General features: G+C 43.3%; 1 protein-coding gene across 1 annotated transcript in view; it reads left to right on the top strand.

Moving 5' to 3' along the window:
• Mcmbp (minichromosome maintenance complex binding protein) overlaps positions 1–15729 on the top strand; it is a 40659-nt gene extending 24930 nt beyond the window's left edge. Inside the window, exons 9-16 of the mRNA XM_034493761.1 lie at positions 2474–2652; positions 3141–3264; positions 5163–5280; positions 7790–7955; positions 8826–8959; positions 10022–10186; positions 13193–13281; positions 13949–15729. Coding sequence (XP_034349652.1) covers positions 2474–2652; positions 3141–3264; positions 5163–5280; positions 7790–7955; positions 8826–8959; positions 10022–10186; positions 13193–13281; positions 13949–14081 — 1108 coding nt within the window. The 3' untranslated portion in view covers positions 14082–15729. The remainder of the gene's footprint in view (positions 1–2473; positions 2653–3140; positions 3265–5162; positions 5281–7789; positions 7956–8825; positions 8960–10021; positions 10187–13192; positions 13282–13948) is intronic.
• The last annotated feature ends 96 nt before the right edge of the window (positions 15730–15825 follow it).

Genomic DNA, 15825 nt, shown 5'->3' with positions numbered 1-15825 from the left:
GCACATTTTCTTCTGGTGAGGAATTTTATTTAAGTCAAGAGTAAATACTGATAATAGGTTGGTTCATTTTTGGATCCTAATGATGGACAGAGCTGGGCGACTGTCAGCATTCTGTCCTTATCCCTGAGATCATCCACTCACAGGGAGAGTCAGCGTGTGGTTCACAGTTGCAGTTTCCATCACATGCACTGGGTTCTTTTGTTCCATATGGAGGTAGCATATCATGGGGGGAAATGGGGCTGAGAAGCAAATACTCATCTAGTGGCTAGGCTATAAAAGACAGAGAAGAAAATCCCCGTTCTATAACCCCCATGAAGGCACTCCTCCAGTTCTCTCAGGACCTCTACTCCTCTCTGCTCCTTCAAAGTTGTATTTTCTCACAGGACTTTTGTGGATCCCATTTGTCAGTTGTTGGTCTCAGTGCCTCCTGAGCCCATAAGTTCAAGAGTATTCCCTCCTTGATTCATTTGGAGTTGAGTTTTGTGTAGGATAACAGATAAGGATCCTTCCTCCCTCCTTCCTACATCCCCCATATTAAAATTTGAAACTGTATTTTCCATAAGAAACTGAGTTTTCTGTGCATGATGATGCACACACATAATCTCAGCACTTAGAAGGTTGAGGCAGAAAGTTGAGTTCTAGACCAGCCTGGGCTACATAATGTAGGAAGACCATTTCAAAACAGAAAAAGCCCTGACTGAGTTTACACTCATTCAGTACAAGCTGTCGTTCTGATTTCCTCCTCCTGTAGTTGTCCGCCCATCACCCTCAGTGTGTTTTGCTCAGTTCTACCATGCACACAGAAGGGACTTAGAGAGTTGGCAAGCAGTACCACCACAGAAAGAACCTCATCATTAGAAGCTCTGTGTGTACCCAATGCCTTTGTTTTCTTTTTCCTTCTTTTCAGACAGCGTGTTACTGTGTGCATCAGGCTAGTCTTGAACTTGTGTCCATTCTCCTGCCTCTGCCTGCAGAATGCTAGAATTACAGATGTACACCAGCATCCAGTACTCTGTTGTTTTAGAGTGAGGCTTGGTATTCAGAGTGCTGCCCTCCACAGTGGCCCCTTTTGATTCTGGTGTTTGTTTCCTGTAGGTTCATTTGTATGGTTACATTTTACTTCCCAGCCTTTCTGCATCCCTACAGAACTAGGACTGTGCTATCCCAGAAGTGCCGAGAATGCCTTTGTGTGTTCCATGGCTCTTTTGGCCCCTCCTGAATTTATGCATAGCTAGCTACCTGTATATTCATCACCATCTCTTTTTTGCTTCAATAAGGGATTGTATATTTGTGTGTTTTTAGACTCTTTTCTTTTTTAACCTAACAAGATGTGATAATGTAGACTTCGTTCCATCTTTCCTTTTGCCAAAGGGGAGGAAGGACTGTTACTTGCACACCTACAGCAGACTTGGTGGACACCACGTGACCATCAGCTTTCTACATAGCAAGAACTTAATAATTTTCATACTTTAAAATATTGGAAAAAGCCAGGCATGGTAGCATGAGCCTTAAATAACAGCTCTCGGGAGGCAGAGACTGGGACCTCTGTGAGTTCAAGGCCAGCCTGATTCTACATAGTGAATTCCAGGATAGTCAGAACTGCATAGTGAGACCCTGTCTCGGAAAGAAAAAAGGAAACAACAACACAAAAATGTTGGCAGATATTTTCTTGTTGTTTTCAAGATGTGTAGCCATGGCTAGCTTGGAATTCACTCTGTAGACCAGTCTGGCCTCTGCCTCCTTAATGCTAGGATCTTAAAGGTGTGTGCCACCACAACCAATAGCTTTCCTTGTAAATTACCTGATTACTGAGGCCTCTTGGTTCAGAGGGGAAGGGCACAGACTGGGGCAGATTTGGAGTGGATTTGTGAACTTGTCTCGTGAGATCTGACAGTTTGTATAGTGTGGGCCTTTGTGCATAATTGAGTTGAAGACTTTACACATTTTAGTCATTTGTTCAGTGACTGCAGAATGAGTATCATGTTTGAGTTGATTAGCAAGCCTGAATGTTCACACTGTTCTAATCACTTGTTCACACTTTCAAGAGAGGTGGAGTATCACATCAGAATAAAATTTAGCAAAGACCATTAGCAAGATAAAAGTGAGTGGTCTCACACTAAGTAATAAAGACACGTGGATTTTGGAGAAAAAGATCCCAGTGTTATGTGCTAAGAATGCAAGGAGCATCTGCTTTGAAATGGTCTTGTGAATGACATCCTCTGTCATGCACAGGGCACCATCCATGGCAGTAAGCCAGACACCTTAGTCTTGGGCAGTAGAATAAACCCAGTGCACTATACACTGACCTGGTAGATGGGAGTGATAAAAGCACTTTAGAGTGAGAGACCACATCCTGCCATTGGGGAATGGAGAATCCCTAGAGTAGAATGCTGAGTCAGTCTACAGAGTTACATGTTATTTTTACTCCTTTGCTATTGGACATCTCTAAACCAACGTGCCCCTCTCTCCCCAGGGATGCCTCTGCTCTGCTGGACCCCATGGAGTGCACAGACATGGCCGAAGAGCACAGGGTGCACAGCCCTCCAGCTTCATTAGTGCCAAGAATCCACGTGATTTTAGCCCAGAAGTTGCAGCACATCAATCCTCTGTTACCCACTTGCCTTAACAAGGAGGAGAGCAGAACCTGTCAGTGTAAGTGTTGGGGCCTCACCTGTGTGGACTGCAGTTCCTGCTCAGCCAGCAGAGGGAGTTTTCTAGTCACGTCTGTGGCTTTGCCATTTCCTCTTCTGTTAATTCTTGTCACTGAGATGAGACCTAAAACAACAATGAAGGGTAGAAGTTGTCTTTGTTCTCACATTTATATCACTTTTTAGTTTTTTAAAAAACTCACATTTACTTGTGGGAAAGAGTAGAATATGCATGTGTCAGGGCACACATGTGGAGGTAAAAGAAGAGCTTAAAAGGGCTCGCCTCTCCTGCTGCTGTGTGGGTCCTGGGGAGCAAGCTTAGGTCATCAGACTTGGTGGCAAGTGCCTTTACCCTCTGAGCCATCTTGCCCCCACCCTGATATTGGCATCATTTGTTGTCTCCAGAACTATAGCGCTACTTCCTGCTCTTATACGAGATGCTCGTGCAGAGCTGGCCTGCACACTCTGATTTGCCATTCCTTCCTTCTGCAGTTGTGTCCAATTTCATGTCTGAGTTGTCTCCAGTCAGAGCAGAGCTGCTTGGGTTCCTCACTCACGCGCTCTTGGGAGACAGTTTGGCTGCTGAATACCTTATATTGCATCTCATCTCTACAGTGTAAGTCTGTGCTCTTCCTGGGAAGTGACTGGGGTGTGGGATAGAAGGGAGCAGCTGTGATGTGTGCCTGTGTGTTTTAGTAGGTCAGCTTTATCTTCAAGTGGACTTACAGATGTTGCACCAAACACAGATTCCTGTTTCTACTTTACGTAGTTTCACATAAAGTGTTTTGTTTCTGTCCTCCAGACAGAGCATGACTAATGAGTAAGATGAGCTGTGCGTTTTTCTGCGTTTATTTTATGTTTTATTTTGTGGTGATGTAGATTAAACCGAGGGTCTTGTGTATACTTTGAATGTGTTTTATCTCTGAGGCTCATCCTTATACCCTTGTTTGTTTGTTTGTATACTTCTCTAGGTTCTGCTTATAAAAACTGTCCTTGTGTACATTTAATTTGTGTATTGACTTTAATACTTCAGCCTTTTTTTTGGTTTGTTTTTTATTTTGTTTTTTTGTTTGTTTTTGGTTTTTTTGGGGGGGTTGTTTGTTTGTTTGTTTTGAGACAGGGTTTCTTTGTTTAGCCTAGGTTGTCCTGTAGTTCTGTAGACCAGGCTAACCTCAAACTCACAGAGATCCTCTTGCCTCTGCCTCCCAAGAGCTGGAATTGAAGGTGCACACCACTGCCACCCAGCTAGTACCTCAGCCTTCAACTCCACCATATTAGGTTTTTGGTTTGGTTTGGGGTTTGGTTTTTGTTGTTTTTGTTTGGTTTGTTTGAGATAGGGTTTTACTGTCTCCCTGGCTATCTTGGAACTCACTCTGTAAACCAGGCTTTCCCTGAACTCTGCCCCCTGAGTGCTGAGATTAAAGGTGTGCACCACTATTACCTGCCAGGTTTTTGGTTCTTTCTTTTTAAAAAGGAGCAGTAAGAAAATTGTCTGCTCTCACGTGAGACAGTTTTCCCTTTAATACTTGAACGTATTATTTTGTTTATGTCCATGTGTACTGTTTAGTAATGTGGGCCAATCAGCTGTGGTTGAGGCACACATCATATCTGCTTTTTACATTTAATATTTAGTTAACCTATCATAATACTTGTTTTCTTTCTTTTTTGAGGTAGGGTATCACTATGTAGTCCTGACTGGAATGTTCTATGTAGACCAGGCTAGCCTGGAACTCCATCGAGATCCTTCAGCTTCTATTTTCTGGGTGCTAGGATTAAGGGCAGGCCGTCACACTCAACCTCCTTCTAAGCTTTCTAATGACCAGATAAATCTGGGCCATAATGTAACCATTTCCCAAATGTTGGGGGGGGGGGGTGCATTTTTCTTTTCTTTTCTTTTCTTTCTTTCTTTCTTTCTTTCTTTCTTTCTTTCTTTTTTTTTAAGTAAATGCTGTTACAGTAAGCGTTTTTCCATCATAAATCTTCCTTTTCTCCAGTGGCATCTAAAATAGTATGTAATCGGTGCTCTGTTGTTGCTTGGCTAGATGTCCCTGATGGAAAACCCTGGAATTCTGGGAAGTCTGCAGTGCCTGAGCCATAGGCATAAGGTTGAAGTCAGACTGTGAGGCAGTAACCACCAGCTCGTAGCAGGCATGCCTAGCCAGTGAAGTGTGCAGATGTTGTGAAGTGTGAAGCACTTGAAGTCTCAGCATTTTGGATAAGGGGTGCTCCACCCGTACTTCAGAGTGGCAATTATTTAACTGCCATTCTGATAGATAAAAATGTTCTTTAAAAATTTTTTTTTTATTTTTACTTTATATGTATGGCTGTTTTGTCTGTATATCTGTGTTACAGATGGTTGTGAGCTATTCTCTGGGGCTGGGAATTGAACCCTGGTCCTCTGGAAGAGCAGCCAGTGCTCTAACTGCTGAGCCATCTCTCTCTGCTTCTGCAAACTTCGTAGTGATGGTGTCTCGGTGTGTTACCCTTGGTTTTGTGTTCTTTCCCTTCTCCTAGGTATACAAGAAGAGATGTACTTCCACTAGGAAAGTTTACAGTTAACCTGAGTGGCTGCCCACAGAACAGCACCTTCACGGAACACCTCTATCGGATCATCCAGCATCTCGTCCCAGCAGTAAGAGATTATGAAGGCTTAGGAGCCTGACAGACCCAATTATTTTCTACTCACCTTGAGTACTAATTTTGTGTTCCTTGTGGGCCTCATTTACAAGGGACAAGACCTGTCAGTTAACATCATTTAAAATGTACTCTAAGCCTTCACACTGACTGACCCAGCACAAATTTGTAAGTCTAGAAGTTAATGCAGTAGCAGTGACTCCCTTGGAATTATGCTTCCAGTCTATGCCAGTTTGTTCCTCTGGGTGCATATTACACCCAAAGTCTAAATAAGCTTTAGATGATACGAGCCCAGTCCTCTCAGCTGAGGTAAGAGAGTGGCCCATCTCCATGTCCCAGTGTCAGTTGCTATTTAGAAGCATCTGGAATACACATTTGTGTCAGGAGCTCAGGTACAGGGGATTTGCTCTAATAACTAAAAATTTTGGCCACTCTGGGACTTAAGAAGTGAAGTCAGATCCTTGTAAGTAGCCTGGTGCATCTGTTTTTCAGGCCCTGCGAAGCGTCCTGAGGACTTTGAGCCACTTATTCAGTGGGCTGTGCTTCCACTAATTTTTGACATTAGTTGGAAGACATGTTGAATAATTCATTAGGAGATAGTGGTAAAACTGACAGTGTTTTGCATTTTGCCAAACTCTTGAGTGTCTAAATTAATAGGAGAGCCCTAGATTTTCTGTTCTGCTTCCACATTTGCCCCTGCTGTGCTGTGTTTTTATCTGGTGTTTCTTGGATGGTAACTTGAGGTGTATGATCTGAAGCCTGTCTATCGGTGGAGTTTGCGCATTCTCTACAGTAAAACCTGCTCTGTCTTAAAACATGTGGCTTTCAGTCATAGACCCTACAGTAGAATCTCGGCAGTTCCCTAGGCCCACATCTCCTGAAATAGCTTCTCAATCCCCATGGAATTTTCTGATTTGAGGTACAACACTAAGAAAGTAATTGCTGGTGTATGCTTTAAAAATTCTTGGCAGAACAGTGAAACCCTGGAAATGGGATAAGGAGGCACTGCCGGAGGACACGTGACCATCTCTCCAGTAGTGTCTGAGACTCAATCTGGAGCAGAACCAGTGGCTGTGGGGGGGGGGGGGAGGAGGATACGGGGGGGGGGGCAGATGTGATGTCCTACATGGAGAACAGGCAGAGTCAGTAAAGAGCAGCATGGCCCTGTAAGGGATGCCAGCAGAGGCTGGTACAGTACAATCTCTCAGACACAAGATGGCATGGGGGAGGGTGATTGGAGGAAGGGGCTTAGAGGTTCACTTTTCCTTCTTGTACATTTGCCTGACCGTCTCTTGTCATTCTTACCACACTGGCACTGGCCCTTCTCAGTGCTCTTCTCCCTCGAATAGAGTCTGCTTTTACTACTTGTTACATGTGGCCAAGTCACGCTCAGCCCCAGCACATGGTCACTTTTTTAAAATGTATATGAGTGTTTGGCTGGCATGTATGTCTGCAACATACACATGTCTGGTGCCTGTGACATTGAGTCCCTTGGAACTGGACTTATGGATGGTTGTGAGCCACCATATAAGTGCTGAGATTAGAACCTGTGTCCTGTGCAAGAACAAGTGTTCTTAACCGATGAGCCATCTCTGCTGCCAGCCACCTTTTTTGACAAGCCCTGCTTCTGGGATTTCATTCCTATTTGTAAATAACCACTGCCCTCCCTTCTAAGAATAATTTTTTTTGTTTTGTTTTTGTTTTGTTTTTTGTTTGTTTTTTGTTTGTTTGTTTGTTTTTTGTTGTTGTTGTTGGAGACAGGGTTTCTCTGTGTAGCCCTGGCTGTCCTGGAACTCACTCTGTAGACCAGGCTGGCCTCGAACTCAGAAATCTGCCTCCCAAGTGCTGGGATTAAAGGCGTGTGCCACCACTGCCCGGCCCTTCTAAGAATAATTGAGCCAAAGTAGAAGATTCTCTAAGCTTCAGCTACATCTCTTCCTTCTCTCACCACATGCTTTTCTGAAGGCTGGAACATGCATGAGTTCCATGTATCTAGAGCAGACAGAAGAAGTTGAGTGTGGTGGAGCTGGAGGCAGGGATGTGGAGGGTCCCTGCTCTGGGCAGAATTGTTGATAATGAGGTCTGCAGTGTCATGCCACAGTCTGTTTTAATTTACAGAGCCTTTTCTCTTGCCTCAGCAACTAGAATTTAGCAGTCTTTGCATTTACTAGCTCCTGTCCCTTAATGCAGTCTTCTGGCTCACTGATGTTTGGCTGTCTACCGTTTTGTATCTCTGGCTGGCCTTACCTCTCCGTTTGCACTAGGTCAGCTGAAACATGGGGCATAAGCAGCTAGAAGGGGGGTGGCCAAAGATAGTTCCTGAGAGTTGCAAAGACCATGTCTCATTTCTTAGAAATGGTATCATTCCATGTGAAACACAAGCATTTTGTCTCTAAATGTGTGTGTGTGTCTGTGTGTCTGTGTGTGTGTGTGTGTGTCTCTGTGTGTGTGTGCGCGCACATGAATAGAGAAGCTTGGATCTTTGCTTATTACAATTTCTGTCTCAGTCTTTTCGTCTACAGATGACTATAGAAAACATGAACCACTTGAAACTCATTCCCCACAAAGACTATACAGCCAACAGACTGGTCAGCGGCCTCCTTCAGTTGCCCAACAACACTTCCCTGGTCATTGATGAGACTCTTTTGGAGCAAGGACAATTGGACACGCCAGGTATGATGTAGATGCTTGCTGTCTTCTCATGTAGCCAGAGCTGGCGATGACTTCTAACGCAAACTTAACATTTAACAAATATTTTTAAAATATGTATTTGACTAAAGCATGTGCCACAAACTGTGTCTGCCAGTTGTTTTGTTGTGACATTCTATTGGTTGCCTATTAGCTCAAGAAAGGATGAAAAAGATTCAGTGTGACATTTTGTACACCCATGGGAACTTGGTAAATAGTTTTTATCGTTTCTGGGGAAAAATGGATCAGATAGTTTAAACTAACTTCAGTTGTGGAACTTGTTAAAGAAAGTAACAAGAGCATGCTGGATCGAGTCCACCTGAAGTGAGTGCAGGTAACACCGTAGAAAGCCAAGGCACAAAAGAGGAGACGGAAAAATAAGGAAGAGTGGGAACGTGTAAGGCAAAGAGAAACATAAAGTCAGGAAAGTCTAGCAGGTGGCGGCACCCACCTGCAGTCCTGTCACTTGGAAGGCAGAGGCAGGAAAACCAGGAGTTCAAGGCCAGTTAGGCTTCATCAAATCCTGTCTCAGAAATGTGTAAATTGGGAAGTCACAACCTTACTTTCTAAGGAAATGGTTTTCCCATCCTACTGTAACCATGACCTAGGAAGTACTGACCTTACCAGAGTTCACATTTGAGTGAGGTTTGGCCCCCAGAAAGTCTCATTTGGCCTAATACTGTGTGGAGTTCATTACGTAGTTAACAGATTTACTGACATTCACCTTAAGATTGTTGGCTCCTGTGTCCTTCAGTTAAGCAGCAGAAACTACATGTCTTAAGTTTATGGTCATCAGACTAATTTGCTTAAGTGATTAAAATCACAGCACTGCCGGTAATGGTCTTGCTTTTCTAGGTGTTCATAATGTAACCGCCCTGAGTAACCTGATAACCTGGCAGAAGGTGGATTACGACTTCAGTTACCACCAAATGGAGTTCCCATGTAATATCAATATTCTCATCACTTCCGAGGGGAGGTCACTACTTCCGGTATGATGGCTGAGGGTTAGGTGGAGGGAGGTTACACTGTAAAGATTATTGTTGTCCCTCTGTCCTTTTCTGTCATTTATATTGTCTGTGTGTACAGCTGCACTTGTACATATATATGTCAAGGCCGGGGATCACCCTCGGGAACCATATACCCTGCATTTTGAGACAGGGTCTCTTAGTGGCTTGGACTGGCCAAGAGTGAGGATAGCTCAGTGGTAGAACATTTGCCTATCTCGAGGAGGGCCTCAGATTCCATCCAGAGGGTTCAAAAAGTTGAAATTTTGAGATTGAAATTATTATTAACAAGAGAATCTGGTATTTTTATTTTACCTCCATGTAAAAATTTATTTATAACTGTCAAGAACCAACAAATCTTAAGATAACCAAAGCCCCTGGCAGGGGCACCTCTCATATCTGAAGTAAAGAGTAGAAGATGGCTTGGGATGGTGGCACACCTTTAATCTCAGCACTCCGGAGGCAGGGCAGGCTGATCTCCAGAGCGAGTTCCAGGACAGCCAGGGCTACAGAGAAGCCCTGTCTCAGAAAAACAAACGAAAGGGAGTAGAGCTCATTCCCTTAATAACCCAACTGCTGTTCTACTTACTGTTCTTACTTTATCTGTCCCCATCCCCCAACCCAAGTTATATAGTGGTCTGTGAGGTAGCATAAAACTGATTCCGAGTACTGTGAACGCAGAGGCCGGCCAGTCTCGAGTTGGAGGCTATCATGAGTTATGTAGTAAATTTATTGTTTTAACGTTTCCCTCTTTTCATTCATTATTTGGGGTTCGGGCACATGTACACCAGCTGCTGTTTAAAGGTTGGAGGACAACTTGTAGGAGGTGGTTCTCTTTTCGTCTATGTAGATCCTCGGAATCAAGCTCAAAATCACATTGCAGTGATTTTGTGTCTTTTATGATCCAGACTGACTGAACACACTAAGATTTTTAAAATATCCCCTCCTCAAATTGTGTTTTCTAATTCCCTTCCACGCTGAGGGCTGCCTCCGATGAAATGTAGGCAGTTGCAGGAACTTGGGAATCGTTGATCTTTCTCTTTCCAGGCAGACTGCCAGATTCACCTGCAGCCCCAGCTGATACCACCCAACATGGAGGAATACATGAATGGCCTGCTCTCAGCTGTGCTGCCATCCGTGCTCAACAAGTTCCGAATCTACCTGACCTTGTTGAGGTTCCTGGATTACAACATATCAGACGACATAACCAAGGTATGCCTTAGTCAAGCAAGAAGTCCTGGTACGTTCTGGGGTTCATGCACCTTACTGCAGTTACTTGTTAGGCAGGGTTAGTGTTGGGTGACTTTAGTCTTCATTATGATCTTCTGTTTAAGAGATTTCATTTTTTGTCCTTCTTTCTCTTAGCGACCTCCTTTCTACTGCATTTCAATTGTGTTTGGTTGGTTGAAGTATTTTCACCACTGGGGATCAAGCCAGCTCTTTTGTTACAGTGCAGCAAGCGTTCTTTCTCACCTCTCCAGCTCCTACCTCAATGGTAGTTTTTGAGCCTTGTGATGTACTCAGGATTGACAGATGGTTTAACTACATTAATACAAAGTCTGTTCTTCATCCCTCATTCACAGTGTTGTTTCACAAGTTCTAGCCAGTGTCGTATATCCACAGTGCACTTGGTGTGTCGTCTTACTAATTATCACTTTATGTTATTGTCTTTCAAACCAGAGGGGAAAGCTGAACAAGAAAAAAACAGTTTCTGTTGCTTTTCTGAGTTGTTTGTGGTTTTGCTGTATAGCCTAGACTGACCTTAGACTGAGAAGAAATACAGGGCTATAGCAGACATCATGCACAGCTTCACACTGGTCAGGATTTCCCTGTGCAGCTGCCTAGACGGAGGTCGTGTCTTCTGTGACAACTTCTTCAGCTTTTTCTGTGACCATCTTTTATTGTTTTGTTCATTTGTTTTATGATGCTGGGTTTCACAGCCAAGGCCTTCACTGTGCAGCACCTGCCGCTGATCTCTCGCCTTCTCTCTTTTTTTTTCCATACATCATGATCTCACTGTGTGGACCAGGCTGGCCTAAAAGTCAGAGAGATCTGTTGCCTCTGCCTCCTGTGAGCTGGGTTTTTTTTTTTTTTTTTTTTTTTTTTTTTTTTTTCCAGAGCTGAGGATCAAACCCAGGGCCTTGCGCTTGCTAGGCAAGCGCTCTACCACTGAGCTAAATCCCCAACCTGAGAGCTGGGATTAAAGCTCTTAGATATTCCATGTCTGTTTCCTGCATGTTCTGCTTTTCTCAGTTCTGTCAGCAGTAGCTGCTCCTTAAGAACATGCCTCCAGAAACCCTGTCTCAAAAAAAAAAAAAAAAAAAAACCCCAAAAAAGAACATGCCTCCAGAAACCCTGTCTTGAAATACCCCCCCCCCCCACACACACACACACAAAAGAACATGCCTCCAACACCCAGAGGAGTTGTCAGTCCGGGTTTCTATTGTCTGTCTGTCCTACTGCAGTTTGCTATGCTTCTTAATGTGTGCATTATTTTGGTCAAGTCTTTAGCACCCTACTGTAGAAATTTTTAATCCCAATCTGGGGTTTCTACCTGGCCTTAATCATTTAGTTCCCAATAAAAGACTCACACAACCCTTACATTTACAATAAGCCTTAAACAGCACAAGAGCTGGACAGACACCCACCCTCTAAGCCATGTTTCATCTGGGCCGCTCTTAACTCCAATGGCCAGTCCTCAGGGCCATGTTTTCATGACTCACCTAACCCATGGCGGCTTCTCCTCCCGTCACCTTCTTCTCTCCCTCCTCGTTTTCCTCCCACCCCAGGCCTGGGAACCCTAAGACCTGCCTGGGCCTCTTCTGCCTGGGAACCCTAAGACCTGCCTGGGCCTCTTCTGCCTGGGACCTAAGACCTGCCTGGGCCTCTTCTGCCTGGGACCTAAGACCTGCCTGGGCCTCTTCTGCCCAGCTATTGGCTGTAGGCACTTTTATTCAGAAATAACTTGAGGGCTAGGTCACATAGAATCACTTGGGTCTGTGTGCTTGGACTCTAGGACAACCAGATCTTGAGGAACCAATGCTAGCCTTAGAATACAGGCAGCATTGAGCCAACCCACTACATACTGAAGCCTTCAGGTTTTTAGGGGCCATCGTTTTTGGTTTCCTAACTTCATTTCCTTCCTGCTGCTTTCTCTCCCACTGGCCCTTGATCACCCTCACGTCAGCGCATTTGATGGTGAGCTGCGGATCTTTGAAACTTTGGTCATTTTCCATTATTTTTTTGTTTCAATCTAAAAAGGCTTTGTTCACCTATCTTGAGGTTTGACTAACTTTTGTGTCTGCTCAAATTTTCTACAATTATTGCTATTAATTGCCTTATTTTTTTATTTATAGAATTTCCTGTTTACTTCTTTTTCAACATTATTTTCTTATTGATGTTCTCTGCTTGGTGAGGCACTGTTCACATAATCTCCTTTAGTTCTTTATATAGTAGTCATCCGTTTTCCAAGAGTGATGCATGCTCGAGCCCCAGGAGGTGCTTGTAACTGGAGCTAGTACCAGGTCTCATGCACTATGTAAGGGAAACATAATGGTGTGTGTATAAATAATCTGTTCCTGGAGCTTAATTTATATAGCAAGGTATTAGTGGTAACAGCAGTAGAACAGCTATAACAGGCTTCAAGTTAGATTAGGAAAGGCAGCCTTGCAGATCAGAGCAGCAGTGCAGGAACTCCAACCCTGCCTAGAGGACATCACCTGAGGGGTGTGGAGATCGAAAACAAGCTCAAATGTCACAGGCTCAACACTCTTATCAAAAGCCACTGTTTTCTTGCATAAATGGTACCCAAGTTACTGGAAGTCTCCATGATTTTGACAGAGCTGAGTTCAACCATTGTACTCTGCTGTATTGGACACAGGCAGGTCTTTAACTTGCGGTCCTTCTCCCTCAGCATCCCCAGTGCTGGCATTACAGCTGTGCACCATCACACTGTAGAGGATGCTGGCTTCTGTGCTTGTTTGGCATTCTCAATGGGGCTAAGCTGAATGTAGAATGTTTTCCGTGTTGCATTTTGTAATGGGGCTGAAGTTTTGGTTTTTCCTCTTTTTACCTTTGTTGCTACCATTTGTCTACCATTATTTTTACCTCAGTCAAGGACCATGTTTCTTTTTCTCTATAAAAAAGGAAATTGTTTTGAAATGCATGTAAAAGGTTTTGAAGGAATACGTTTACAAGTGTATTATTCTTCTGATACAGGCAGTTGAAGATGATTTTGTGGAAATGCGTAAAAATGACCCTCAGAGTATCACAGCAGATGATCTCCACCAGCTGCTCGTGGTGGCTCGGTAAGTGTGCTCACCCATATCCCCTTTGTGTTAGCCGTGTGCACTTCTGACTTACTCAGCAGTATCTGAGGCAGAATTCTAAAAACAAAGGAACTTTTCCTTTCAAAAGCATCTAGGATTGAACAGATGGACAAAGCTTTTGTCTGAAGATTGACATTCAGACCCTGTGTATGTGTGGCCATAGCCATGAGGAATCCAGGGCAAACTGGCCTGGTCATGCCAGCCTGAGCTCATGAACTAAGAAGGAAGAGAGTGGTTGAGGGAGATTCCTGATGTCAGGCATAGTCCACCATGAAAACACAAGACATGAAAAGACCCACCCAATGAAAGTGCCTACTGAGAGTTACTTAGCAGGACTTTAGCAGTAGGACAGCCTTGCTCTCTAAGCCAGCCTCCCTCTAACGCTGGCTCCTCAGGGATTTGTGAGGTTATACTTGGCCTTTGCTTATGTGTACCAACCATATACTCTTGCCTCCTGATAGGCTCGCAAAGCTTCCCTGGTTTTTTGTTTTTGTTTTTTAAGGGGGGATGAGGTAGGAGAGTGAGAAAGAGAGAAAGGGCGCACACAGAGAGACAGAGAAGAGGAGAAGAAGAGAGAGGGCACTTTTGTAGTTCTTAAAACTTTAAGCCAACCATCCTAACTCGAGGTAATTTTTATTTAAATCAGATTTCTGTCTCTGAGCGCCGGTCAGACAACACTCTCAAGAGAACGATGGCTCAGAGCGAAGCAGCTGGAGTACTCCAGGAAGAACAGGCTTCAGCAGCAGAAGAGCGTGGGTGTGAACGGGAACGAACTTTAGAACCCTGAACTTGCAGAGAATGGCAAGCTACAGCCTCGTGCTGTACAATCCAGAGTCCTTTATACCACATTGTTTTATAGATAATTTGTATCCAAAAAAAAACATGACTTTTCCTGAAATCAAGTCTGGTGACACCTAAAGTTTATATGATTCTCTGTAAGGGCTTTTACCTTACTGGTTTTATGGAGTTTTGGAGTTTGTTTTATAATTAGTTATGATGTACAAAAATGTATTTGATATTAAAAGTTGAATAATAATGTTGCTGATCATACCATTTCCTTAGCCACAGCTACATCCGAGGCCAGACTGTGAAAGTGCCAGCTTCCTCTGCAATCATTTGAAGAACTGTGTCAATTTAGAACAGGTCTGAGTGTCAAGCTCGGGATGTGACTTCTCTAGTGTCATTTTCTACACATTTGCCACAGAAGGGATTTCCCCACTTCCCACCTGTAACAGCTCGCAGAACTAGGCTTTCCCATGGCAGCGGTTCCCAGCTTTCAGATTTCATAGACTAGTAATGCCTTCCTGGGTTAGGATTGCCAATTGATTTTGCCAAGTCATTTGAGAGAAAAAAAGAACAAAACACTGTGATCACAATTTTGTTTTCATAAAGGACACTCTCCAAACACAAGAATCTTTTAATGGAATAAATGCAGCTGTGTGAAGATCACCACATTGTCCTTAACTTTTCTCATCTCCTGCATCTGTCGTCTGCAGCTATCGCTTTATGGGACTGAAGGGGACACTGCTCCTATGGAACCTTGTCCGAACAGGAAAAAACGCTACTTAGATAGGAAAGCTTGAGGAAGAATCTTTGGTGCCGTGTATGGAACCCTGGCTTCTCATACATGCTGGAGAAGTGTTGTCTCGGTTGAGCTACATCCCAGCCTGTGCAGGGTGGGGACTTTTTTCATTTTCCTCATTGCTTAGCTAATTTGATGAATGTACTGGATTTTGAGCTTTTAATATAAGTAACATCATTTATTAGTGCAGTAAAGGCCCATACAGTTATAGATAGGATTTCCTTAGACCAGTTCATTTTGATACGTGTATTTTCAAATGAACAGGAGTGTTAGTACTTTGATTTGCAAGTTAATGTAGTATTAATGGTGATTGTGGCAATGAGAATCTTCAGAAAAGTTAGAACCTCGCTGATAACCTTATCTGCTGTGTATATGAAGATGAATTCAGCTGGAAACGGATGGGATGAATGCAATGGTTCCTTAATTTTTTCTCCTGCTAAAAAAAGGCTTACATCGACATTGCTAACCAAGGAAACAGGGTTGGCCTTGATAAAACAAGGGATTAGCCTGACAAAAGGAAGTACAAACTGCTAGTTCAGCATTCTTTTCCTAACCTCAAGTCTATTTTTATAAGTTAATGTAAATAATGTTCATACTAGAATTCTAACTGGTTTTCATTTTTATAACTGGTAGACAGATCTTCCTTAAACTTTTGAAAATAAAGTGTTCACATAGATTTTTGAAAATGCATTTTCTTTGTCCTAGAACAAAGTTTTTAGTTTATCTTGTCAAACTGTACCAATGTAAACTGTAATTTACCAAAGAGAAGTCATAATTTTGCTTGGTCTTACAGAAAAGTTCCTATAAAATAACCCTGTCTAGTAAATAAAACTTGCAAATTTCCAGTGCCGTGGGCCGTTTTTCATGAGTTAGAAATACAGGACAGCGTCTCCTCCAGTTGAACTGGAAGGGATGGAAATCTTCAGCCTTTGAGACGCCAT

This window comes from Arvicanthis niloticus, chromosome 1 (assembly GCF_011762505.2).
Source record: "Arvicanthis niloticus isolate mArvNil1 chromosome 1, mArvNil1.pat.X, whole genome shotgun sequence".
NCBI lineage: Eukaryota > Metazoa > Chordata > Mammalia > Rodentia > Muridae > Arvicanthis > Arvicanthis niloticus.
This window is presented reverse-complemented; position numbering and strand designations above follow the sequence as displayed.